The sequence below is a fragment of the Toxotes jaculatrix genome, chromosome 7 (genome assembly GCF_017976425.1).
Source record: "Toxotes jaculatrix isolate fToxJac2 chromosome 7, fToxJac2.pri, whole genome shotgun sequence".
Lineage (NCBI taxonomy): Eukaryota > Metazoa > Chordata > Actinopteri > Toxotidae > Toxotes > Toxotes jaculatrix.
In genome coordinates, this window is record NC_054400.1 from 205,001 (window position 1) to 231,500 (window position 26,500).

General features: G+C 49.0%; 2 protein-coding genes across 2 annotated transcripts in view; both read left to right on the forward strand.

The window, feature by feature from the left end:
• The window catches only part of LOC121184154 (dynamin-1-like), an 18,717-nt gene extending 7,937 nt beyond the window's left edge, over window positions 1-10,780 (forward strand). The window contains exons 7-23 of the mRNA XM_041041612.1: window positions 252-394; window positions 658-793; window positions 1,170-1,237; window positions 1,331-1,469; window positions 1,869-1,955; window positions 2,117-2,187; window positions 2,515-2,566; window positions 2,692-2,703; window positions 2,845-2,958; window positions 3,193-3,302; window positions 3,431-3,542; window positions 3,733-3,744; window positions 4,107-4,274; window positions 4,551-4,637; window positions 4,921-5,075; window positions 5,164-5,334; window positions 8,929-10,780. Of these exons, the coding sequence (XP_040897546.1) occupies window positions 252-394; window positions 658-793; window positions 1,170-1,237; window positions 1,331-1,469; window positions 1,869-1,955; window positions 2,117-2,187; window positions 2,515-2,566; window positions 2,692-2,703; window positions 2,845-2,958; window positions 3,193-3,302; window positions 3,431-3,542; window positions 3,733-3,744; window positions 4,107-4,274; window positions 4,551-4,637; window positions 4,921-5,075; window positions 5,164-5,334; window positions 8,929-8,989 (1,698 nt within the window). The 3' untranslated portion in view covers window positions 8,990-10,780. The remainder of the gene's footprint in view (window positions 1-251; window positions 395-657; window positions 794-1,169; window positions 1,238-1,330; window positions 1,470-1,868; window positions 1,956-2,116; window positions 2,188-2,514; window positions 2,567-2,691; window positions 2,704-2,844; window positions 2,959-3,192; window positions 3,303-3,430; window positions 3,543-3,732; window positions 3,745-4,106; window positions 4,275-4,550; window positions 4,638-4,920; window positions 5,076-5,163; window positions 5,335-8,928) is intronic.
• A 1,352-nt stretch (window positions 10,781-12,132) lies between these two features.
• LOC121184153 (rap guanine nucleotide exchange factor 1-like) lies at window positions 12,133-26,377 on the forward strand. The gene is made up of 23 exons (XM_041041611.1): window positions 12,133-12,367; window positions 12,544-12,692; window positions 13,282-13,493; window positions 13,583-13,739; window positions 14,072-14,340; window positions 16,901-17,015; window positions 17,429-17,504; window positions 19,002-19,124; window positions 19,207-19,368; window positions 19,761-19,990; window positions 20,448-20,497; window positions 21,965-22,079; window positions 22,179-22,257; window positions 22,354-22,438; window positions 22,947-23,039; window positions 23,789-23,977; window positions 24,061-24,145; window positions 24,238-24,332; window positions 24,727-24,805; window positions 25,136-25,237; window positions 25,313-25,410; window positions 25,513-25,653; window positions 25,754-26,377. Exons 1-23 carry the CDS (start codon window positions 12,340-12,342, stop codon window positions 25,887-25,889), a joined length of 2,868 nt encoding a protein of 955 aa, XP_040897545.1. The 5' UTR covers window positions 12,133-12,339; the 3' UTR covers window positions 25,890-26,377.
• Window positions 26,378-26,500: the final 123 nt, after the last annotated feature.

Below are 26,500 nucleotides of genomic sequence, written 5' to 3' on the forward strand. Positions count from 1 at the left end.
TGTCTCAGAGTCTCAGGTCAGACATCTTGCTCAGTATCCCGCTGGACGTTCCCTGTCACTGGGACACTGAGCTGCCACAGTGTCCCAGTGTCCCCTGTCAATGGGACACTATAAATAACAATCATGTTGTTATTGTAGCAGAGGACAGTTTCCTGTGGGACAGTCAGAATGAGTGTAAAAGAGTTAATGAATTAAAATAGTTTCCTGTTTCCTCTGTAACCGTAGTAACAGAACTTCTCTGTTACCCCTAGCAACTGACCAACCACATCCGGGACACGCTGCCGGGCTTACGAAGCAAACTGCAGAGCCAGCTGCTGTCCATCGAGAAGGAGGTGGAGGAGTACAAGAACTTCAGACCGGACGACCCGAGCCGCAAGACCAAGGCCCTGCTGCAGTCAGTACACCAAACACACACAACACTGACACACTGCAACACACACTGCAACACACACTGTAACACACACTGTAACACACACTGTAACACACACTGCGACACACTGCACACACGTATAACAGCACGAACTGACATGATCTCGTTACCAAGATTCAGAATATGACGTCACCTGACAGCACAACTCCATGTCACATGATCACAGGAAATGTCATGATGCACAAACTGGTATGACACCACACATGCTGTGTGTGTGTGTGTGTCAGGATGGTGCAGCAGTTTGCAGTGGACTTTGAGAAGCGGATCGAAGGATCTGGAGATCAGGTCGACACCTACGAGCTGTCAGGAGGAGCAAAGATCAACCGGATCTTCCACGAACGCTTCCCATTCGAACTGGTCAAGGTGACACACACACACACACACTGATGCTTATACCTCTCTGAGGACATTCACTGTCAGTGCGTTCCCTGGACCCTAACCTTAACCCTCAAACGGCCATTTTAAGGTGTTTCAGGGGTGAAAAGTGAGGAGTGGTTGTGTCCTCGAATGTCCTCGCTCCATAAGTTCTATGCTTTTTTTAGTCCTCACAAAGATAGATGTACAAGTAAACAAACACACATACACACACCAACTCCAACATCATGAAGAAAACCATGGAAACAACGGCTGCGTTCCATTTAGGTTGAGCGTGTGCTCTGATTCAGCAACGCGACTGACGGGAACGTTCTTTACCTGCTGCAACATTAAGTCAGTTCTCATGGTGTGTGTGTGTGTGTAGTTGGAGAGTGATGAGAAGACTCTTCGTAAAGAGATCAGCTACGCCATCAAAAATATTCATGGAATCAGGTGAGTTTAAAGTCCTGGTGTGTTCAGGTGTATGTGTCTGTTACATGGTACGGTACCTGAGTGTGACCTGACTCACCTGTGTTCTGTGTTCAGGACGGGTCTGTTCACACCTGACATGGCGTTTGAGACGATCGTGAAGCGTCAGATCGCTCAGATTAAAGAGCCGTGTCAGAAGTGTGTCGACATGGTGATCAGTGAGCTGGTCAACACCGTCAGGCAGTGTACACAGAAGGTACTGCTAATACTGCTACTGCTAATACTGCTACTGCTAATACTGCTACTGCTACTGCTAATACTGCTACTGCTAATACTGCTACTGCTAATACTGCTATTGCTAATACTGCTACTGCTAATACTGCTATTGCTAATACTGCTACTGCTAATGCTAATACTGCTACTACTACTGCTAATACTGCTACCGCTGCTGCTAATGCTAATACTGCTGCTACTGTTACTGCTACTGTTACTGCTGGTGCTGCTGCAGACCAGCTGACTGTAGAAGATGTTAAAGTGATGAACCCTTTCCTCCGTCTCTGTAGCTCTACAGCCTCTTTTAGATCATATTTCTGGTTTGTTTCGGTCTTTGAACTCCGACCCCTGACATTTGACCTTTGACCTCTGTTGTTTTCAGTTGGCTCAGTATCCGATGCTCAGAGAGGAGATGGAGAGAATTGTCACTCAGCACATCAGAGACCGAGAGAGTCGCTCCAAAGACCAGGTCGGTCACATGGTTGATGCTTCCTGTTTCTGACACAGACTAACTCACTGTATCTACAGTCAGGCACTCCTCCATGTCCCTTCCTTCACTGTCATGTTAGCGTGGCTGCAGGTGTATTCAGGTGCAGCAGATGAGAAGGTGGTACGTGTCTGTCTCTGCAGGTGATGCTGCTGATTGACATCGAGTTGGCCTACGTGAACACAAACCACGAAGACTTTATCGGCTTCGCAAAGTGAGAAATCCTGAACATACGCACACTTTTCTTCATCTGTGAAAAAAAATCATATAGATTGTGATTGTGATCAGTAGAGGAGGAGAGAGCAGCCGAGAACTGTACACAGCTAAAGGTACCCTGTACCAACAGGTACGCAGGTAGATGTAAAAGTAGTTCATCAGAATCAGTTCAACAGGAAATAAACACCCACACAATAAAACTGGAGATGGTTTCTGTTCAGGTCTGTCAGGTAACTCACCTGAGCCCTGACAGACGCAGGATCAGGACAGGAAGTGCTGTGAATGAGCTCTGAACACAAACACTGACATGTGATCTGTGTGTCAGCGCTCAGCAGAAGAGCAGTCAGATGAACAAGAAGAAAGCAGCAGGAAACCAGGTGAGTGGCTGCAGGTGACCGGGGGGGGGGGGGGGGGGGGGGCGTCTCCTCATTCATGTTTCTCCTTTTTTCTTACTATGTCTCTCCATCCCCTCTCCCTGCCTCCCTGTTACCATGGCAACAAGGACGAGATCATGGTGAGTGATTTTGTGTGTGTGTGCGTGTGTGTGTGTGAATGGGTAAACATACAGAAGAAGGAGGTTTGCTGTTTAACTGGTCACATGACAGATGTCACTGTGTCTGTGTTGATGACATCATGGCTCACCTGGTCTGTGCAGGTGATCCGTAAAGGTTGGCTCACCATCAACAACATCGGCATCATGAAGGGAGGAGCTAAAGAATACTGGTTTGTCCTGACGGCGGAGACACTGTCCTGGTACAAGGACGATGAGGTGACACACACACACACTCACTCACTCACTCACACACACTTATACACACACACTTATACACACACACAAACGCTTACACACGCACACACACACACACTCACACACAAACACTTACACACACACACACTCACACACACACACACTCACACACACACTCACACACACCTGTCCACCTGTCCATGACCCAGCCACAGTTGACAGTTGAACATTGTTTCTTGTTGTCTCCCCCTGCAGGAGAAGGAGAAGAAGTACATGCTGCCTGTGGACAACCTGAAACTGAAAGACATCGAGAAAAGTTTTATGTCCAGCAAACACGTCTTCGCTCTGTTCAACACTGAGCACAGGTCCGTGCCTCTGTAAACATGCACTGATCCATATTTAATAACTGAGCAGCAGCGCTCGGGATGGTTCTGATTAAATCAGGGTTCTGTACTCGACTGATGTTCATACGTGTTGTATGTGAATGTTGTAGGAATGTGTATAAGGACTACCGTCAGCTGGAGCTCGCCAGTGAGTCTCAGGAGGAGGTGGACAGCTGGAAGGCCTCTTTCCTACGAGCTGGAGTGTACCCTGAACGCAGCGTGGTACAGTTCATTAATACGGCTTCATTAATACATAATTACTGCAGGATTACTCCTTCATTATCTTTATTACATCTTATTTACTGCAGTGTTACAGCTCCACTTCTCTCATCATTATAATTGTACATTATCAGTGTGTATCACAGACGATTCGTCATGATGTTGATGTTCTGCTTTGTTCCTCCTCCTGCAGGACAAAGAGAAGGTGAGTCGCTTTCTGTTTCCTGTTCCTGGTGAAGCTGCTCAGTAAACGATCTGTCCTCTGTAGGTCTACAAAAATCCATATAACATCCATATAACTACCAATCAGATTAGGGATCAGTTCGCTTGTGTCCATGGAAACCATGGAAACACGACTGGTGTTAAAGCTCCCACTGAAGTTTTTGACCTTTGAGTTTGAACTCTGAAGTTCACCGTGTTCGTTAGAGCTCAGCAGGTCCCACAGTGCAGAGGGAAGGTGTTAGCATGTAGCTGCATGGTAACAGGTGCAGATAGAAGGACAGGTCCTCGAGTGTCTCCTGGTTACTGGTAACAGGATGTTGTTAATCAGCAGCCATGTTGTTTCAGGTGGAGGTGGAGGAGTCGAGCGGCGACGGGCAGATCCACAGTCTGGACCCTCAGCTGGAGCGTCAGGTGGAGATTGTCCGGAACCTGGTAGACTCGTACCTGTCCATCATCCACCGAACTGTCAGAGACCTGATCCCCAAGACCATCATGCACCTGATGGTCAACAACGTATGGCACACACACTCACACCCACATTCATGTCTTATATCAGTTGTGGGGACACATGTTGACATAACACCTTCCCCAACCCGACCCTCAAACCAGGTCCGAACCCTCAAACACACCTTTGAAGGTGTTTCAGAAAGTGAGGACTGGCAAAGGTAGTCCACACAACAAAAGACACACACACACACACACAGACACAGACACACACACACACACACACACAGACACACACACACCTGCAGTGATGTAACGAGTCATGTGACCTCTGCTGCTCCTCAGACGAAAGAGTTCATCCACTCTGACCTGTTGGCTCAACTTTACTCCTGTGGAGACCAGAACTCCCTGATGGAGGAGTCCCAGGAACAGGTGAGGACCCTGAGACAGAGAGACAGGTGGACACACAGTTGAATTTATTAATTAAACTTGTTTATTTCAGGTTTCTATATATCTGAGGATCCTGTGAACAGCAGACTGTGCTGATCCTGGTCCTGATCCTCAGAGGAAAAATCCTGATGGCCTCCCTCCCTCTCTCTCTCTCTCTCTCTCTCTCTCTCTCTCTCTCCTCTCTCTCTCTCTCTCTCTCTCTCTCTCTCTCTCTCTCTCTCTGTCTCTCTCTCTCTCTCTCTCTCTCTCTCTGTCTCTCACCCAGGCTCAGCGCCGTGATGAGATGCTGAGGATGTACCACGCTCTGCGTGAAGGCCTCAATATCATCGGTGATATCAGCACCTCCACCGTCACCACATCGATGCCTCCGCCTGTCGATGACTCCTGGCTGCAGGTGACAGGGATGCCATCAGGACGCAGGTAATCTAGAAACAGGTTAGGTGTTACTCAGGTGCAGCAGGTACTGTATGTTCATCATCCCTGAGTTGGTCTGGTCTGGTCTCCCCAGGTCTCCCATGTCCAGTCCGACACCCCAGCGTCGGGCCCCACCTGGACCTCCTCGTCCAGGTGGTCGTGCAGCCCCGGGGCCCCCTTCTCGTCCCGCAGTGTCACCTGACCCTGGATACCCGCCCTCTGTCCCCTCCCGGCCCAACAGAGCACCCCCACCTGGAGTCCCCAGGTAACCACACGTGCACTCACACTGAATGTGTTCACTGTAAAACTCCATCTTGGAAAATATAAAGATAAAAACGGGACTAGTCAGATATCAAATGCTAAAAGACAAAAAAATTAAAGCTGATCGTTACATTTTCTGACATAAACAGTTTTTTATCAAACTTTTTTTTGCTGTTGTCGTAAATAACAGAGGCTGGAAACATTAATGTCCCACACTGCAATGTTCAGTGTCTCAGGTCAGACTGGTAAAGATGTCACTGTGTCCAGTTTGGTTTACGACACACACAAAGACGCAGATTAGCTTCAGCCCCCGCTGACGAAAACATCCAACAACCACGTGGTACCAAAATAACTTCAGCAACACCACGGTTTACTCTCGTTTTCAATCACTTACTTTCTTCTTCTAAAGTTAGTGTGCTAACCAGCTAGCTCTGTCCCGTCATGTAATACCACTTTGTGATAGTGAGAGACTGTAGCATTCAGTCTGCCCTCAGTCCAACATGAAAGGATGAAGATGCAGTGCTGTCCAGAGGATGTACTCTAACCTCTTGTTAAATGAAATGATGGCTGAAGCTCATGGTGTGTCGACTGCTAACGTTAGCTGTGTAGCAGTAGCAAAAACACACACATGGCACCTTTAATGCATCACATATGCGTCAGATTAAATGTTATTTGTAGATTCAATGTAAATCCGTAACTTTCACCATAACTGAAATGAAAGATGTGTGATTTGATCAAACTGGACCCAGAAAAACCCCAGACAGTTTTTATCAGGGAAAATGAAGCTTGTGAGAACATCAAGTATTTTGTGGGCAGAGTTTCTTCTTTGTTGGTGCTGTCGACAGAAAAGCAGCGATCCACAAACAACCTGCACAGACACGGAAAAGAAAGAAAGGTCTTTCTTTCTTCGCCTCCTCCCTCTGCTCATTCTTTTTCTCTTCATTCCTGGACTCATCATCACCTCTTCATCATTAATCTCAGGACATTCGCTCAACTTTCAAAGAACAGTCCCACATTTTGGGAAGTCTCTGAGTTCAGTACAAAGAGAGGTCTACGCTTAGCTTAGCTTAGCTTAGCTTAGCTTAGCACAGAGAGTGGAAGCAGGGGGAAGCTTTTGAGCACAAATCTGAAGTAACAAAATCAAAAACATGGTTCCAACAAGTTGAGATGAGGCTGTAAAGCTGCTCCATGACGGAGTGTTTGCAACTTAAACTAAAGAGGGTTCAGATACTGTCGGTGCCCAGGCAGATTTTCTGACTGACATGTTGGCACATGCTGATGAAGTAAAATCAGACGTGCTACAACAACAGGACCTAATTTAATCTGTTTATCTGCTCTGACTACAAGTTAGCACCAGCGCTAATTTACTTTGATAGAGCTAGGCTAACAGTTTCAACCTGCTTCCAGTGTTTGTGCTAAGCTAAGCTAATATGTCCTGAATCACCTCTGTGTGGGACTCACAGATACGAACAAACTGTTGCCACCTCTACATTCACCTGGAGCCATGACTGTCTGTCTGTCCACCTATCTGTCTGTCTCTCTGTCAGTCTGCCTGCCGGGCTGCATATCTGTCTCTATCTCTGTCTGTCTCTGTCTTCCTGTCTGTCTGTTTGTGTGATCCTGTTTGCTCATATCTTTTTTCCAACCCAGTTTAGATGAGACTCCGCCCACTTCAGGGCATCAGCGTGTGTGTGTCTGTGTGTGTGTACATCAATCTTTGTGAGGACCAGTTTTAGCATGGACGTTACAAAGTGAGGACACTTTGGGAAAGTGAGGACATTTTGGTCCTCACACCTTTAAATGACTGTTCACACCTGGTTTTAGGGTTCAGGTTAGAATCAGGGTATGCATCGTGTCAACGAGTGTCCTCACAAAGATATGTGTGTGCGCGTGTGTGTGTGGGAAAATGATGGACACATCCTGTTCTAACTGTACCTCATAACACTAAACAGGAAGCTGTCAGGTGTGTCAGTGTCAGAGCAGGTAGCCCCGCCCCTGCCTCCCTGCCTCCCCCCCATATTGACCATGTATGGTTATTTTTTCAGAATCTCTATCAGTGACCAGTGAGGAGTTCACCAATGGTACGTCAGCTGTCTGTGTGATGTCACTGTTTCTCACCAACTCTGTGTGTGTGTGTGTGTGTGTGTGTGTGTGTGTGTGTGCGAGCATGTCATCTTCCAATCAGATTGTCATCGCCATGTGACCCCGCCCACTCCCTCAGCATTATAATTAGCCATGTGACTGACAGCTCCATCAACCTGTTGCTGACTGTCTGTCTGTCTGTCTCTGTCTGTCTGTCTGTGTTTGTTGTCTCCAGTCGGAGGGCTCCTGCATCTCCGTCACGATCTGCCAGACCAGCCTCTGAATCCTCCTTCTAACACACACACACACACACACACACACACACACACACACACACACACAAAGAACACACAATACACACAAAACTACAAAGACCAGATTAATTGTGAAGACTCAGCTGATTAACACAGTGATCAGGCTCAGTGGTCCACATGTGGTTCTGGACTCCATCCGGTCTCTCTTCCATTTCATGTTGCATCACACCACCTCCTACTGCTTCAGCCGGTTCCAACTGGATCTCATTTGTTCTTATATATATATGACCAGGTCCCAGCAGGTCTTTATTGATGCCAGTTAGTTCCAGCAGCTTTCTGCTGGTTACAGGCAGGTTTGCCTCGGTTGTACTGGATCCAACTCGTCCCTAGTTTGTTCCAGCTGGTTCAATTTTCTCGTCCCCACGAGCTCCTGTTTCTTCCTGCTCAATGCAGCGTGTTCCTGCTGGTTCTAGATGGTTTCAGCGAGGTACAGTCACGTCCAGCTGGCACCAACAGTTTTTACCAGCTACAACAGGTTCCTACTGGTTTCAGTTGGTTCCAGCAGACTTCTACTGATACTATTGGGTTTCTGCTTGGTTCAGCTGGGTCCGTGGTTCCATGGTTCCCACAGCTGTAAAACCAGTGCATGTTGTGTTTGCTCAGGTCACCTCGTATGTCTCTGGTGCTGCTCAGGGAGGCGTTCACAGGAGAAAAACCACGACCGATCTGTATGACATCACAGATGCAGTGTCACGCTCAGTTCAGTGTCATCAGCGTAAAGGTTGAAGCATTCATCGCAGCAGAGGATCTGCTCCACTGTATTCCACTCCATCTGTTCACTAAGTGTTTTATTTACCATTACAATCTAACCAGTTTTAACTGGTTCTTACAGGTTCCAACCAGACCTGACCCTCTGGCTTTAACTGGTTCCAATTAGTTTTAAGTGATCTGGACTCATACCAGTTGCTTCTAACTGGTTCAATCAATCTGTTTCAGCTGGTGCTGAGTGGTTACGTCAGACCACTACTTATTCATTGTTGTGAACTTTGACCCTAAAATGTTTTGCTTTTTGGTTTGCTGTCTCTGACTGGTTTCCACTGGGTCTAACCGGTTTCCATGGGTCCCAGCAGAGTGCCAGTTGTTGACTGACACACGTTGTTGAATGACCTTTGCCCCTCAGTCCCCCTGCCTGTTTATTTTTCCTGTGATTCACTGTTGTTCTCCTCTTTTCTTTTCTCTTTCTTTGTCGTTTTGTTTCCCAGTCGTCCCAGTAAAGGTAGCCCCGCCCATGGAGAGAGCCCCCAGTCCTCTATTGAGGGTTAACCTGACCTGAGTGTGTGTTTGTGTCTCTACTGAGCTGTTCCACTGGTCTCCACTGATGATGCTGTGTTACTGTGAACTTTATTAGTAATAATTATAATAATGATATTGATTATCAGCACATTATGAATATATAGCAAATGATCAGCAAAGTTCTACTGCAATAGTGAGTGTATAAATATGTCGTCCAGCTGTCTGTCTGCTGTCAGGAGAGTGAGACAGGTCAGCTGCCTGCCTGTCTGTCATATCACATCAAGGCAGCACAGCTCACATCAGGTTTATAAAGTACTGTAGGAGCTGCAGTGTTTCCCACACACAGACTTTACTTGGGCCCAGGAATATTAAAGAGCAATGCTAAAGCAGGTCGCCAAATGCTTTAGCATTTTTCTTTCTTTTTCTGTCTTTTTTTCGTACTTCTGAAAGAACAACGTCACCTGTGGTCGAATCCCTACTGTCTCACCTTGCTCTGCCCCTCCCATACCTGTTTGTTCACCTTCCTGCCTAATTTGTCCATGAAAATGAACCAGAACAGTTTTTATAATTTTTGACAATAACATAAAGACCCCGGCCCTGCCCCCGCTCCAAGTCCCGCCCCCAGCCCCGCCCCGCCCCCGCCCCGCCCCCGGCCCTGCCCCCGCCATGCCACGCACAGTCTAATTCTGTGGGAAACACTGAGCTGTGTTCTTCTTGCATCTCTCGTGTGTTGAGCTGAGGAGTTTTATGCTCGATGCATTGAGGGAAGTTTTCTTTACAGTGTAAAGTTTACATATTGTTCTAACTTATGTATTTATTGATCTATTTATTGATTTATTTATTATCTGCACTTCTCATTAGTGTGGCGTTTATTGCTGGTAGCTGTCACCTTGTTTCCTGTATTCCTGTGTTTAACCTCTGAACTGATTCCATTTGTTTGAATCTGGTTCAAACTGGTTGGAATTGGTTCCAGTTTGTTGTGGTGGTTTCGGTAACTTCAGTCTGATTTGTGTTCTGTCATTTCCAAATAAATTCTTTGTGTGTTTCCTGAGAAGAAGAAGAAAATGATCTGGATTTAATGAAGTGAACCTGAACCAAGTGAACTGAGCCACGAAAACTCACCAACCAACGTCACAGAGTCACTTCCAGAGTTTTTCCAGGAAACATCGCGGGGAATTATTAGAAACTGGTGGAATGAAGTTTTTCATTGGGATCAACATGATTTCATAATTGTCGTGTAAAACACCGTGTGTAGCAATAGAAGTGTTTGTGGAACTTCCAGTGGTTTGACGTGTGAATCCACAGTCTGAGCACTGATCCAGACCCTGGTCTCACTGAACCACAGACTGTATGAATCTGGAACTGCTGATCTATTTCTTCTGCCTGTGTGTTGTTCACGTTGTGCTGTCTGTAGAGTTAGTGAAGCTCTGAGCTGCGTTCGACACAACACGTGTTAGCAGAGTGTGTCTGTGGCTGTGAAGCGTCCTCGTGTTCAGATTCATGTCAGCATGGTCATTCAGCTGTTTTCAAAAGGCGTGCTGTGATTTTGAATGTTCTTTATTGATCAGTGAAGTGTTGACAGGCGGCCGCAGGGCAGCGTGTTGAACGCAGCTCGGTCTCACACACACTCCAGTGATCGTGGATCGTTCTCTCTGTGCTATTAAAATAAATGTTTACAGAATCACTGCATATATACACATCTATGAAACAAGAATAAGCTGCGGCCCAGATGGTAGTGTGTGTGTGTGTGTGTTTATGTTTGTGTGTGTGTGTTGTAGTGTGTGTATGTGTGTAGCTGTGTTGTGTATCTTAGTGTCATGTGATCAGGGCCGACAGAGACATGTTGCTGTGAATAAAGTTTGTGTGAATGAAGACGAGTCCAGTTTTTTTAATTAAACACACACACACACGAACATCTGTAGCTTTACAGGGGAAACAGGAAGCTTCTGCTTCCACGTGATTGTGTGGATGTTCAGACATCAGCCTTCAGTATGTGCACACACAGCAGAGCACCTGTCCCGCAGCACCTCTCACGGTTCTGTCAGTTCCTTACAACCTCACTCAGCTTCATCTGGGGTTTGTCACGCCTCAGAAAACACTGGACTCAGAGGAATCAGTGAGAAGTTCACGCAGTTCACCTTTATCAAAGGCGGAGTCCTGAGGACGTGACACAGCGTGTGCGTCGCTCATATTCTCATCTGGATTGTGAAGAAGACTCTGCCTAGACAGTGGCATCACAACTGCAAAAATAAATGATGCTCCTGCACTGGAAAACTGGGATACTTGGAAAGTCGGTGGAGCAGCTTTGGCCGGTGTGAACCCAGACATCACGCCTCTAACTTCTCAGGATTCAGTTTGCCTGCATGTTTTGGTTCCACCTGGTGAAGGTGTGAAGTCTCTGGATCAAAGTTACCAGATCCAACACGTCCCAGCAGACGCCACAGTGGAGAAAGATCTCGCTGAACCTTTAAAGGACTGTGGCACAGAGACTGATCCAGTAGAGAGGCGCTGTCTCAGAGACAGGTGGATGTTTAGATGAAGAAATCATTAAAGTTAGTTGGTTGAAGGTTGATGGACGAGAAACCTGAATGTTCCTCAGGTTTTCCAGCTGATTCTGAGGTTCCTAGGTCTGAGGAGGACTCGGTGCTGGTTGAGGAGCTGATGGATCCACAGAGCCGTGACTCTGTCAGACCGGATCCAGGTTTTATTTTCCTGTTACTGCAGAGTAACCGGCTGATCTGGCATCACAGACACTGAACCACATGACCTGAGACGATCCGTCCACGCTGAGCTGCAGCTCTGTCAGTAACATGGTCAGAAGCAGATCAGGATCCGTCCCAAACAAAGTCATCACGTCTTTTATTAAATAGTTTTTCCTGGGGAACTGTGAAAAATGCTCTCAGTGCTAAGTGATAAAAAATCCTGGATCCACAGCTGAATCTGATGGACTCGTCCCCAGACCATGTCCTATCCCACCGTCTCTGCTTTTTACAGACAAACAAGAGACAAGTGAAAACATGAGCCTGCTTCCAGCCAGCAGGTGGAGCTGCTGCACCACAGACTGACAGATGCTCCGTAAACCTGAGCATCATCATCGTCATCCTCACTGAGAGGATTTTCTTTAACTGATACAGAAAGAGGAAGAGAGAGAGAGAGAGGAAGGAAGAGACAGAAACAGAGAGAGAGCTGCGGGACGAGAGAGAAAGGTAGAAAACAGAAATATTTTAACAAAGAGAGAGAGACAGAGGGACAGGAAGACAGAAGAAGGTAGAGAGACACCAACACAGACAGACAGAGTGAGACTGTTCAACATGAGAGCAGACGATTAATCTGTCGCTCTGCTAATCTGTGACCAGCTGTCTGCCTGTCCACCTGCAGACATGTCCTCCCGGGGTGAGAGTAAGACTGGTAAGCCTCTTTTTCTTCTTCTTCTTCTTCTTCTTCTCTTCCTTCTTTTAGACATGCTAACTGTTAGCCACCACAGGCTAAAAACATTGATATCCTGTCAGTTTCCTTCAGAGTTTATTTAAACTGAGATGCTTTTATTTTGTAGTTGATGATGATGATCCTCTCCTTCTCCTCAGCCTCTTCTCAGTTTGTGTCTCTCACCATGAGGCTGAAGGATAAGCTCCACTCGCAGCGAATCAGACGCACGGAGCGAATCAAACACACCCCATCACAGAGAAGCAAACCACCTGATCTGAACCTGCAGGAACACACACTGCAGTGCAAGGTACACACACACAGACACACACAGACACACACACAGACACACAGACACACACACAGACACACACACACACACAGACACACACACACACAGACACACACACACACGCACACACACAGACACACACACAGACACACACACACAGACACACACAGACACACACACACACACACAGACACACACACACACAGACACACACAGACACACACACAGACACACACACGCACACACACAGACACACACACAGACACACACACACAGACACACACACACACACAGACACACACACACACACACAGACACACACACACAGACACACACACACTGATAGAAGTAATAATAACAGGTTCTTCCCTGTGGAAGTCTCACACTTCCTCCTCCTGTCTCTCAGGACAGGACAGTCCACGTCACTCACGGACAGTGCTCATGGTCTGAAACGGTGCAGATCAATTCATGTGTTCACAAATTCAAGTCCTCATGATTGTCACAAATGTTCCTGTTCAGATCATCCGCAGCCTGAGGGCTGATGGGAAATGTTTCCATTAATAGACTGTGTGTGTGTGTGTGTGTGTGTGTGTGTGTGTGTGTGCAGTCAGGGTGTGTGTTAGAGGACCAGCAGCGGGCCATCGTCAGCTCTCTGCAGTACTTCAAAGCCGTGGTGGACAGACTGGGAGTGGACAGACCTGGTGTGAACAAACTGGTCCTGGACCAGTCTGTCGTTGGGGGTCTGCTGGGCGGAGCCTCCAGCGGCGTCCTGGAGGCGGTCCAGACTCTGGTCCAGCTGGAGCCACACCTGCACAACAGGTAGATGACACCTGTTGATCTTTGACCCTGGACATCAGAGAGTGACCTGTCTTCTGACCCTGTCCTGTCCCTGTCTGTCTTCTCCACAGTAAAACCATCTCAGCCTGTCTTACTCGTCTTTACCTGTCTCTGGCTCAGCTGATTCGCTGGACTGATCAAATGATGCTGCAGGGCGTCGCCCATGACAACAAGGAATCCACAGTCAGTGTTACCATGGTAATCAGGGCCGTACTGGACGGGGTCAAGGTGAGGACAAATAGTGGTCTGGTGTTGGTCTGAATTAAAGTGGACACTGTTGGAGATGAGATGGACATGAAGGATTGGACAGACAAAAAGACCTGTGCATCCTGTACCGTCCCCTGAAGTCCTCCTCTCTCCTGTCCTGTTTTGTCCCTGGTCTTTATAGCTCCTGTTGCTCCATCCTGTCCCACTGTTTTGTCCTGTTAGTAGTGTCCTCTGTGTCCTGTCTCGTCCTTACTGTACTTCTGTGACCTGTTTGTCTTTTTATTGCCTGTCCCTTCTTTCTCATCCTGTCTTGCCCTGTCTTATTATTTTGTGTTTGTTGTTATGTCCAACAGGATCTGGTTCGACTGGCTGCAGAGAGACAAGAAGGCTCCGTCCCATTGTCTCCTGTCCAACCACAGCCTGTTGTGGGACAAACCTCAGGGTTTGACGACCAGCAGACATCAGAAGGGACATCAACCTGCAGGAGTCCTGCGGCTCCTGTGGAGGAGGAGGATGGGAAGCAGGGGGTGAGGACGGAGGGGAGAGAGGACGAGCAGCAGGTTTCAGCCCCTCCGAAGCCGCTTCTGCCCCTGCCCCAGGTGCCCCGCCCCCAGGGACTCAGGTGAGTCCTGATGTCCAGAGGACAGTCTGAGATCTCAGGTTCATGAGAAGAAGCAGAAAATAAAACATTTTGTTCGAGTGAAGTTTTCAGTTTCACGTTTTTAGCAAAGTCAGAGAAATGAAATCAACGACTGACGACAGCAAAAACATTTATCTCTGAGGCGTCGACACACGAGGACACGAGGACGGATTGTCCCAGACACAGGCTCACATTTTATTTCACCTTCAAATCTTTTTTCCAGAAAGTTTGTAAAATGCTGGATTTAATGTGTGAGCACGTTTTCATTGATGTGCTGAAATATTTCAGTTTTCTGCAGAAAGAATCAGTTTAAACATCACAGCTGGTTTCAAACGTCCGAGTCCTTTTCACTGTAGAATTTAAAACAGTGAAACCAGAGTGATCATTTATTGTTATTGAGAAATGAAATGATGGACGCATGTGAGGAATATTAATGTGCAACTGAGTGAATTTAAATCTCTGATGTAAAAACCCGAATGATCTTGTGACTGTGAGTTTCGGTCGGTCGGAGGTGAAAAACCAGAAATAGATCGGCGGCTGAAACAGGAAGTAGAAACACTGAAGCCATCACGTCCTCGTCCTCCCCCCTCCTTTCTCTGCGCTTCCTGTCTCTGTGCTAACTGACAGCAGGAAGTAGAAGAAGAAGAAGTGAGAGAGACAGAAAAATGTGAGCAGACAGTTTCAGCTGCTTTTGTTCCTTTTTTATTTCAGACGTCAAATGAAACATTAAAGTCCCAGCAGGTCACGTGACACCGAGTCCTGCTGTAAGTCCTGAATCCTCCTGATCTGCTTCCACACGGTGAAACGTCCGAACGCCTTCATCTGCCTGCTCCTCCATCCTGTTTGCTCAGTGTGGACAGGAACTGAGATTCAGAGTCAGAGGAGAGAAAATATTTTCTCCATGAGTCTGAAACTCCACAGTTTGATGTTTCAATAATCAGATTAAACTGAATCTCAAACCATTTCCTCACAGATGATCAGTGTTTTCTGTCTCATGGGACAAATTTCAGTCCGAGCAGATGTCCAGGACACACCTGCAGCGCTCCCTGCCAGGAGCGAGGGTGGACAGGTGACAAACGGACAGGTGACCTGTGCTGGAGGACTGTACCTGGATCCAGACTGAGATCACCTCAGCCCTGGGACAGGGGACGAACGTCCATCTGTTCGTTTGAGAATACACCATCTGCTGATTCAGTGATCCAGACTGGTTCCAGTCCACTGCAGCTCTGGTCCCAGGGTCTGTCCACACTGACCAAAGACAAACACACAGTAATGAACTGAATCTCAAAACTGGCAAAACTTAGCAGAGAGGAAGACAAGGAACAGGGTGTGAGAGACGGATCAGAGGGTGTGGTCCTGATCCTGATCTGAGTGGGTTCTGATGCTGAGTGGGTCCTGATCCTGAGTGGGTTCTGATGCTGAGTGGGTTCTGATCCTGAGTGGGTCCTGATGCTGAGTGGGTCCTGATCCTCAGTGGGTTCTGATGCTGAGTGGGTTCTGATCCTGAGTGGGTCCTGATGCTGAGTGGGTCCTGATCCTCAGTGGGTCCTGATCCTCAGTGGGTTCTGATCCTCAGTGGGTTCTGATGCTGAGTGGGTCCTGATGCTGAGTGGGTCCTGATCCTCAGTGGGTCCTGATGCTGAGTGGGTCCTGATCCTCAGTGGGTTCTGATGCTGAGTGGGTCCTGATGCTGAGTGGGTCCTGATCCTCAGTGGGTTCTGATCCTCAGTGGGTTCTGATGCTGAGTGGGTCCTGATGCTGAGTGGGTTCTGATCCTCAGTGGGTTCTGATGCTGAGTGGGTCCTGATGCTGAGTGGGTTCTGATCCTCAGTGGGTTCTGATCCTCAGTGGGTTCTGATGCTGAGTGGGTCCTGATCCTCAATGGGTTCTGATCCTCAGTGGGTTCTGATGCTGAGTGGGTCCTGATGCTGAGTGGGTTCTTATGCTGAGTGGGTCCTGATGCTGAGTGGGTCCTGATCCTCAGTGGGTTCTGATCCTCAGTGGGTTCTGATGCTGAGTGGGTCCTGATGCTGAGTGGGTTCTGATCCTCAGTGGGTTCTGATGCTGAGTGGGTCCTGATGCTGAGTGGGTTCTGATCCTCAGTGGGTTCTGATCCTCAGTGGGTTCTGATGCTGAGTGGGTCCTGATGCTGAGTGGGTTCTGATCCTCAGTGGGTTCTGATCCTCAGTGGGTTCTGATGCTGAGTGGGTCCTGATCCTCAGTGGGTTCTGATCCTCAGTGGGTTCTGATGCTGAGTGTGTTCTTATGCTGAGTGGGTTCTGATGCTGAGTGGGTTCTGATGGTGGGTTCGGCTCAGCTCCGGGTGTGAGTTCCACAGACTGACGGAACGTTCTCTGTGTGCAGCAGGTTCTGTGTTCTGTCAGACAGAACTCTGTGGTTCTCAGTTCATGATCTTTTTGTCAAATTTTGTGTAAACAGAAATAACTAGAACTAAAGTTTTGTTTTGAATGCTGTCTGTCTTTCTCTCTCTCTTTCTATCTGTCTCTATCTGTCTCTGTCTGTCTGTCTGTCTGTCTCTCAGTCCTCCAGCTCTGCCTCCTAAAAAGCGCCAGTCATTGCCAGGTCCCGCCTCCTGCAGGGTTGCCATAGTAGCACCAATGAGACGAGAGCCTGAATCTGACACACAGGTACAACAGGTACGTTCATGAACCCGTTCTCGTCAGTCACAGTGTATGTATGATCAAATACAAGTTGCCACGGTAACAGGAACTGAACTCTCAGTTATTTTGTTTTACTTTTATTTTGCGTCTTTTTATGTTTTTTGTCATTTATTGTGAAATGTGAAGAAAAGTTAAGAAGACAACCTTTGGTCCTCGGACTGTCTCTGTCTGTGGACATATCTGATACACAGCAGAGACTCCAGGTGTTTGACTGTGGACAGATCTGTCCGTCAAACCCCTGGAGACTCTGACACAGATCAACTTCACTTTAAAGCTTCTCAGTTCGTGGAACTGGTCTGAAACCGGTTTCATGTGTTCACACTGAGCGTGGAAACCAGATTCTCTGTGAACACATGTTCAGCGTGTGTGTTTGTGTGTGTGTGTTACAGGAGTGTGAGGACGACGGCTGTTGGAAGCGATGCTCTTCTTCCTCAGCAGACTCAGCTGCTGACAGCACACACTGTGGTAACACACACACACATACATTTCCAGTCAACAGCAGTGGGTGTGAGTGACATCACTTCCTGTCGGTGTCCAGAAATAGGAAGCTGTATATTTCTCTTCCTGTCTGCAGCAAGATGATGAAGTGCTGCCTCCTGCTGGAGAAACACACCTCACACACACACACACAGACACACACACACACCTCACACACACCTCACACACACCTCACACACATCACACACACACACCTCACACACACACACACAGACACACACACACACACCTCACACACACCTCACACACACACACACAGACACACACACACACACCTCACACACACCTCACACACGTCACACACACACACACCTCACACACACCTCACACATGTCACACACACACACACCCCACACACACACGTCTCACACACACAGACGTCTCACACACACAGACACACACGTCTCACACACACACACACACACACACACACACACACACACACACACACAGAGACACCACACACACACAGACACACACGTCTCACACACACACACACACACACACACACACACAGACACACCTCACACACACACACACACAGACACACAGACACACACACACACACACACACCTCACACACACCTCACACACACACACACAGACACACACATACACCTCACACACACCTCACACACGTCACACACACACACACCCCACACACACACACACACACACACACACAGACACACACGTCTCACACACACACACACACACACACGTCTCACACACACACACACACACACACACACGTCTCACACACACAGACACACACGTCTCACACACACACACACACACACACAGACACCACACACACACACACACACACACCTCACACACACCTCACACACACACACACAGACACACACACACACCTCACACACACACACACACACCTCACACACACCTCACACACGTCACACACACACACACCCCACACACACACACACAGACACACACGTCTCACACACACACACACACACACGTCTCACACACACACACACACACACACACACGTCTCACACACACAGACACACACACACACACACACACAGAGACAGAGGCCGTCCTGTTTTATTGGATCCTACGTTTTTCTGAAGTGGGATTTTATTGATACTGGTAACAGAGTAGAGACTGGTGAGTTCTATGCTGTCTCTGCTGAAGGTTTGTCTTTGTCTCGCTGTGTGTGGACTCGCCGTCTTATGTCTTTAATTGGATGACTTGTTTGATCCTTGGCAGCAGAGCGAAGCTTTAATTTGCCTCAGTCAGTAAATTGACGAAAACAGGCCGTCAGCCCTGTGAGAGACCGGACACCTGATCAGGGTGGACCCCGCTTCTCGCCCGTCCGCTGGGATTGCCCCGCCCACCTCATAATGATGTCCAGTTTGTTTGCTTGTTGACTGATCTGAGATCAGAAGTAATCCTGACTTAAGTCAGACTCAGTCTGTCTGTTTTTCCTCTCAGAGGAGGATCCAGACTACGACTTCCTCCATACGGACCTGTCCTCCTCTGAGACTCTCCCTCCTCTTCCTCCCCCCTCCTCACCCCCCCCTGCCCTCCCAGAAAAGAGACGACGCAGCACTGCAGGTGAGGAAACACTTGACCTGTCTGTCTCTCTGCAAGTATCTGTCTGTCTCACCTGTTTCTGTCTGTTGTCTCTGAACCTCAGGAATGACAAACTCTCAGGCCCCACCTTCTTTGGGGTTTGACTCCACCCCATTGAAGCAGGACTCCGCCCAGTGTGATGATGTCATTGATCCTGATGAGCCTCTGTCCTCCCCCCTGTCCCCCAGTAAGACCCCCCCTCCCCTGCCTGAGAAGAAACGACACAGTGAGTAAAAACAGAGCGGCTGAATCAGCTGATCAATAACCAATAATCGATACGCTGTGGTTTGAACTCTTCATTCCTTTGTGACCTTGTAGCAGAAGTTAATTCCAAACTATTTAAGATTAGATGGAACGACTGCTGATGTTCTGCTGATGAGAGCAGCAGCAGAACATCAGCTCCCGTCGCTCTGAGTCAGGACCAGCGTCGGCTCTCAGAGCATCAGTCTCCAGGTGTTTTAAAGTACCTTCATGATCTGTCCCTGCTGCAGCTGACACCTGCACACACCTGTCCCTGTTCAACTGTCCAGCTAAACCCCAGGGTGAGGCCTCAGTCTGAGAACCTCTGACCTGTCTCTCTGTCTCTGTCTGTCTCTCTCTGTACCTGTCCGTGTTCAGTCCATCAGTACCTGCAGTTCTGCTCGTCCTACAGCGCTCAGTCTGCAGCCATGTTCTACCAGACTCCTCCCACCTTCAGTCAGAGTCACAGCAACAGACAGCGAGAGGTGGAGACCACCGACCAGCTCGCACACACACACCTGGACACACACACATTGCCTAACACAGACTCCGCCCCCTTACCTGAGCTGCTTCCTGCTCCGGCTCTACCACCCAAGAAGAAACAGCAGGTAACAGCCAGAGACACGACAGGTGTTTTACCTGAACTGTTTAATATGACACTACATCATTTTATTCCTGTTCACAGAGCCTCTGTTCAGGTCATGTATGAACTAAAGTTACATTAGTAACTACAGGACTCTACTTACTGCTTCTTTAATGGATCGAAATGTAAATTCTACAAAGACCAAAGTCAGTGTTTATAACACGAACCTGAAGCTTAAAGTCCTGTAAACTCTGTGGACTGAGAGGACAGGAAGTGGACTGTGGTTGGTTCTGTCCCTGATCTCAGGCAGAACCAGGTCCCAGCTGTCAGTACTGATGCACCTGGCTGCTTACAGGACCGTGGCCTCACCTGCAGCTGCTGGCTTTTATCAGAGATGGTGACTGTTCTGTGGCCTGATCAGATTTTGATCTTTAGCTTCGTTGGTCATTTACGTGAATTTATTTTGCTTCTGTCGTCATCAGGATTCAGCTGAAGACGACAAACACAACGAAGTGAACCAGAGCAGAGACAGGTGAGACACACGCATCAACAAAGACGTATACCTGTAAACACAGGTATACACAGTGCCCTCAGTGATCAGACACCATCATAGTTCCCTGTTCCCCCACTGAGCTCCCAGAACTCAGGCTCACTGTGGTTCCTGGGAGGTAGACCCCCTCAGACCTCCCTCAGACCTCCTCAGACCCCTCAGACCCCCTCAGACCTCCCTCAGACCCCCTCAGACCTCCTCAGACCTCCCTCAGACCCCCTCAGACCCCCTCAGACCTCCTCAGACCTCCCTCAGACCCCCTCAGACCCCCTCAGACCTCCTCAGACCTCCCTCAGACCCCTCAGACCTCCTCAGACCTCCTCAGACCTCCCCCAGACCCCTCAGAACTCCTCAGACCCCCTCAGACCTCCCTCAGACCCCCTCCGACCTCCCTCAGACCCCCTCAGACCTCCCTCAGACCTCCTCAGACCTCTCTCAGACCCCCTCAGACCTCCATCAGACCCCCTCAGACCTCCTCAGACCTCCCTCAGACCCCCTCAGACCTCCCTCAGACCCCTCAGACCTCCCTCAGACCTCCTCAGACCTCCCTCAGACCCCTCAGAACTCCTCAGACCCCCTCAGACCTCCCTCAGACCTCCTCAGACCTCTCTCAGACCCCCTCAGACCTCCCTCAGACCCCCTCAGACCTCCTCAGACCTCCCTTAGACCCCTCAGACCTCCCTCAGACCCCTCAGACCTCCTCAGACCTCCTCAGACCTCCCTCAGACCCCTCAGAACTCCTCAGACCCCCTCAGACCTCCCTCAGACCCCCTCCGACCTCCCTCAGACCTCCCTCAGACCTCCTCAGACCCCTCAGACCCCCTCAGACCTCCCTCAGACCTCCCTCAGACCCCTCAGACCCCCTCAGACCTCCCTCAGACCCCTCAGACCTCCTCAGACCCCTCAGACCCCTCAGACCTCCTCAGACCCCTCAGACCTCCCTCAGACCCCTCAGACCTCCTCAGACCTCCTCAGACCTCCCTCAGACCCCTCAGAACTCCTCAGACCCCCTCAGACCTCCTCAGACCCCCTCAGACCTCCCTCAGACCCCCTCAGACCTCCTCAGACCCCCTCAGACCTCCCTCAGACCTCCCTCAGGCCTCCCCAGACCTCCCTCAGACCCCTCAGAACTCCTCAGACCCCCTCAGACCTCCTCAGACCCCCTCAGACCTCCCTCAGACCTCCCTCAGGCCTCCTCAGACCCCCTCAGACCTCCTCTCCATGTTTCAGAGCAGCTGAAACCTTTCCTCTGATAAATCAGAGTCAGTTCTGGTTCAGGCTTTGTGTGTTTCCTCTGCTCGTGGGGGAAACGTTGGCTCTCTGTAGATCATATTAGTCTGGACTGAACCTCTGTATGACTGACCTGAGGTAACCTCTGTTAGAATTCAGTTCAGTGTAAATCAAACTGACCTGACTTGACAGACTTAGTGACGGAACTCTGTTGTACAGTTTTCAGAGTTTCCAGCAGGAGGAGGAGCATGACAGGGGGGGCAGGGAGGAGCAGGAGGAGGTGCTGCTGACTTACCAGCAGGAGATCCTCCACAGAATCACCATGAAGCCCGAGGTATGGCCCCGACCTTTCTGCTAAATAGCTAAATTTACCCTGTTTTCTGACCTCTGGACGACCTTTCACTGACTCCTAACTGACCTCTGACTGCCTCAGGAGGAGGAGGGGCCAGACGTGAAAGCAGCCTCTCCTGAGATCCTATTGGTCTACGCCACAGAGACTGACAGCAGCACCGGTAAGTCCTGATCACATTCCTCCCTTTCTGCAGATCTGCCCAAACAAGCAACAATCAATCATGAGTGTGTGTGTGTGTGTGTGTGTGTGTGTGTAGAACAGGACCTGTATTCTGAAGCCTTCCTCTTCACCTACCGCACCTTCATCAGTCCAAATGATGTCATCAGCAAACTACAGTACAGATATCCTTTGTAGTGAAATGTAAACGAAGGTTTCTGATTGGTCAGTTTGTTGTCTCTGTGCAGCAAAGGTGTGAACACACAATAAACCACAGCGACGGCGTATTCAGGGTCCAACAGCATCTCACTACTGATTATTAAGAATAAAAGAAAAAGGAGGACAGTGATCCGGACGATATATCGACTGTTTTTCTTCAACTTTCTGCAAATTCAAGCTGCATCCCTGAGGACTTGTTGGTCCCTGAGGTATCGTCAGTCTAAAAATGTGGACAAAGATGAGTTTACTAATCAGTTTTAGTGGCTTTCATACAGACAACGAGGCAGAGGAGGAGGCTGAGAGTGTGCAGGTATCTGTTTTATCTCACCTGTTCTTCTGACTTGTTCGGTCTGTCCAGGTATTTTTAACTCCTTAAACTGACACTTAACCTGCCAGCACACAGAGGAACACCGCTCACTGAGCCCAGTCTGTTGTCCAGCTCTGACTCTGCTGTGAATCTTTAACCATCGACACGTACAGACACCTGTGTGAAGGACGTGAACCTGCAGACTTGAAAGCTGCCAATAAGACTTTCCACCTGCTGGGCAGAGTGGTGGACGAGCTGTGGTGAGACACATACACACACCCCTGAACCAATCAGAGGCTTTGTTTTTGAAGCCTGTCACCTGTCGACCACAACTAAGTTCCAATAAAAGTAGTCTTAATGTTGGATGGATATAGATTCCATTCACACCCCGTCAGTCTTTCAGCACAGACACACAGCTCAGAGGTCGTCCAGGCATTTTGTTCAGTGACGAACAAATGTTCAGGTATTTCCTGAACATGTCCCATTCTGTGGATGCCAGTGAGTCCTCTGACTGTGTAACCATGTCCTCTGACCACTGGGAGACACAAAAGATTTTAGGCTTGATGCAGAGACAAGTCCAAGTCACAACAGTCTGAGTCAGTCAACTGCCCATGAAATCCAGACAAGTCCCAGTTAAACTTGTCTGAGCCAAAACACCCACAAAATCCAGACAGGTCCAAGTCAGAATGTCCATAAGGCGGAGACAAGCTTGAGTCAGGACACCTGTCCACAAGGCTGGGTCAGAACACCCAAAAGATCCAAACAGGTCTGAGTGAGAATGTCCCAGACAAGAATGAGCCAAAAGTCCACAAGACCAGGATGAGTCAGGGTCAAAATGCCCAAAAGACAGAAGAAGAAAAAACTTTCTCAGGACTGGACCTGAGTCCCGCCTCCCAGGTGTCACTGCTCCAAACCAAGTCTAGCTTGAAGAGCTAGGCTGGTCTGTACAGCTGTCCACATACTTTTGGCCACGTAATATAGGCATGACTAATACTTTGTGCGTGTGCAGTGTGATGGAGCTGGACTCTGATCTGCTGCTGCTGCTGATGGACCTGGTCACCAGCCTCCTGACCAGTGGGAAGCTGGGACTGGCTCACCTGCTGCGCTCCAACATCCTGTCCAAAATGGAGCAGAGGTGGCAGCTGATTGGTTCTCCACAGTCACTCCGCCCCCTCGCAGCCAGGGGTGTGGCAGCCAGGTAACTTCACTCAACTGACCGGACATTCTGCGCTGTCATTGGTCAGCTTCTGAACGTCACCTGTCTCTCCTCTTGTCCTTCAGACCGGGGACTCTGCTGGACTTCAGGAGTCAGGATTTAGCTGAACAGCTGACTCTGCTGGACTCTGAACTCTTCTACAAGATCGAGGTACAAACGTTTTTCACCTGTCTCCACAAAGATAGTGTGTCTGCGTCACACCTGTCCTGTCTGTCTTTCACCTGTCTGTCTCACCGGTCTAGCTTCCAGAAGTGCTGCTGTGGTCTAAAGAGCAGAATGAGGAGAAGAGTCCAAACCTGACAGAGTTCACACAACACTTCAACAACGTGTCCTTCTGGTAAAACCCTGACACGACACGTGACATGACGACACACACAACAACACACTGCTTCTGTTGATGAACAGAATGAAATAAGTGTGTATCAGTGTGAACAGTTCAGCTGTTTCTGATGCCGCTGTCCTCGTACTGACCTGTCGTCTGAAGCTGGACGTTTAGACCACAGGAACAAATGGTGTAGTGTGAAGTTTGTGTGATCAGTGACGGCACTCCCGTTGGAAACGTGACTGCAGGATGTTTGGTTTGGTGCTGAACCTTCCTCTGTGGCTTAGCTCCACTGAGAGACCACCTCTTTATGGTCTCTGACCTTCAGGAATAATTACAGACTCTGTGTGTGTGTGTGTGTGTGTGTGTGTGTGTGTGTGTGTGTGTGTGTGTGTGTGTGTGTGTTCAGGGTTCGTTCAGTCATCATCCTTCAGGACAAACCTCAGGACAGAGAGAAACTGCTGCTGAAGTTCCTGAAAGTCATGAAGGTAAACACACACACAGGTGGAGGGCGGGGCCTGGGTGGAGCTCAGGTAGGATGAATCTGCATCAATCAGTCACATCAGTGTCTGCAAGAACAGCTGTACGGCTAAGAGAGGTCCAGGGCTGGTCGGGTCAGGGTCGGTCAGGGGTCGGTCAGGGGTCGGTCAGGGTCGGTCAGGGGTCGGTCAGGGGTCGGTCAGGGTCGGTCAGGGGTCGGTCAGGGGTTGGTCAGGGTCGGTCAGGGGTCGGTCAGGGTCGGTCAGGGGTCGGTCAGGGTCGGTCAGGGTCACGACACATATGCCATGTCAATAACAGACTGCTGTGTGTCCCTGCAGCACCTGAGGAAGCTGAACAACTTTAACTCGTACCTGTCCATCCTGTCGGCGCTGGACTCCGCCCCCCTACGACGCCTGGATTGGCAGAGAAGCACAGCTGAGGTCTGTCAGTCGTCTGATTGGCTGAAGGTTCTTTCATGTGTTCATAATGACTGACGTGTGTGTTTGTGTTCTCAGGCTCTGGAGGAGTACAGCTCTTTGATCGACAGCTCCTCATCCTTCAGAGCGTACAGAGCCGCTCTGGCTGAAGTGGAACCTCCCTGTATACCTTACCTGTATGTTCATACCTGCATATCACTCTATATATACCCTACCTGTATGTTCACACCTGTGTATCCCACTGTATACCTGTCTCTCTCTCTGACCTGTCTATCCAGCGGTTTGATCCTACAGGACCTGACCTTTGTCCACCTGGGGAATCCTGACACCTTGATGACATCACAGGGTTCACAGGTCAACTTCTCTAAACGCTGGCAGCAGTTTAACATCCTGTACACCCTGAGGAGCTACCAACAAGCGTCAGTTAGCTGCAGTGCTACCTGTACTCTTCCAGTCAGTGCTGTTACTTTGTCTGTGCTTCCTGTCTGAAGTAACACCTGAATCCCTGTCTCTCTGCAGCCCTTACTCTCTGCAGCCCAATGATGACATCATATTGTTCTTCAATGACTTCAGTGATCACCTGGCCGAGGAGGCACTGTGGGAGCTCTCGCTCAGGCTCCGCCCACGGAACACTCCAAGAACTAATCAGAGATGAAAACAGCTGGGTTAACGTGTGCGAACCTGGATCATCACATGATGCTGAGGTGGACAAACTAACCCGAACCAAACTGATACCAAACTGAGCCTGAGCGCTGCTAGTCCGGACCGAACACATCACTGACAGGAAGACTAACTGTGGCTGACGGTGTGCCAGCCTGGGCTGAGCTGGGAGTTTCCAGGTGTTCATGTGGACTAACCTGCAGTCCTGGTGGCCTCTGCCTGTCTCTGATACCAGAACTGTACTTTCACTCACAGCAATTTTCCAATAAACATCAGTGTCCACCTGTCAGCTCCTCTGATCTGATTGGCTGAGGCAGAAACCTGAAACCACCTCAGCACAGTGAAATGATTTCTCCCATTCCTGAGTCCAGTCGTGTGGACAAGGAGGAGAAATAATGATCTGTGTGTGTGTGTGTGTGTGTGTGTGTGTGTGTGTGTGTGTGTGTGTGTGTGTGGGAGGGGGTGGGGTCCTCGTACTCAGAGCTGTCAATTAAAAATCACTGACTGATAATCTCACTCAGTCTGGCTCCACTTTCTTTTATCATCAGCTGTAATCAGCAGATTCATTGATGCTTCATGAGTCACGTACTGATGCTCCACAGAAGA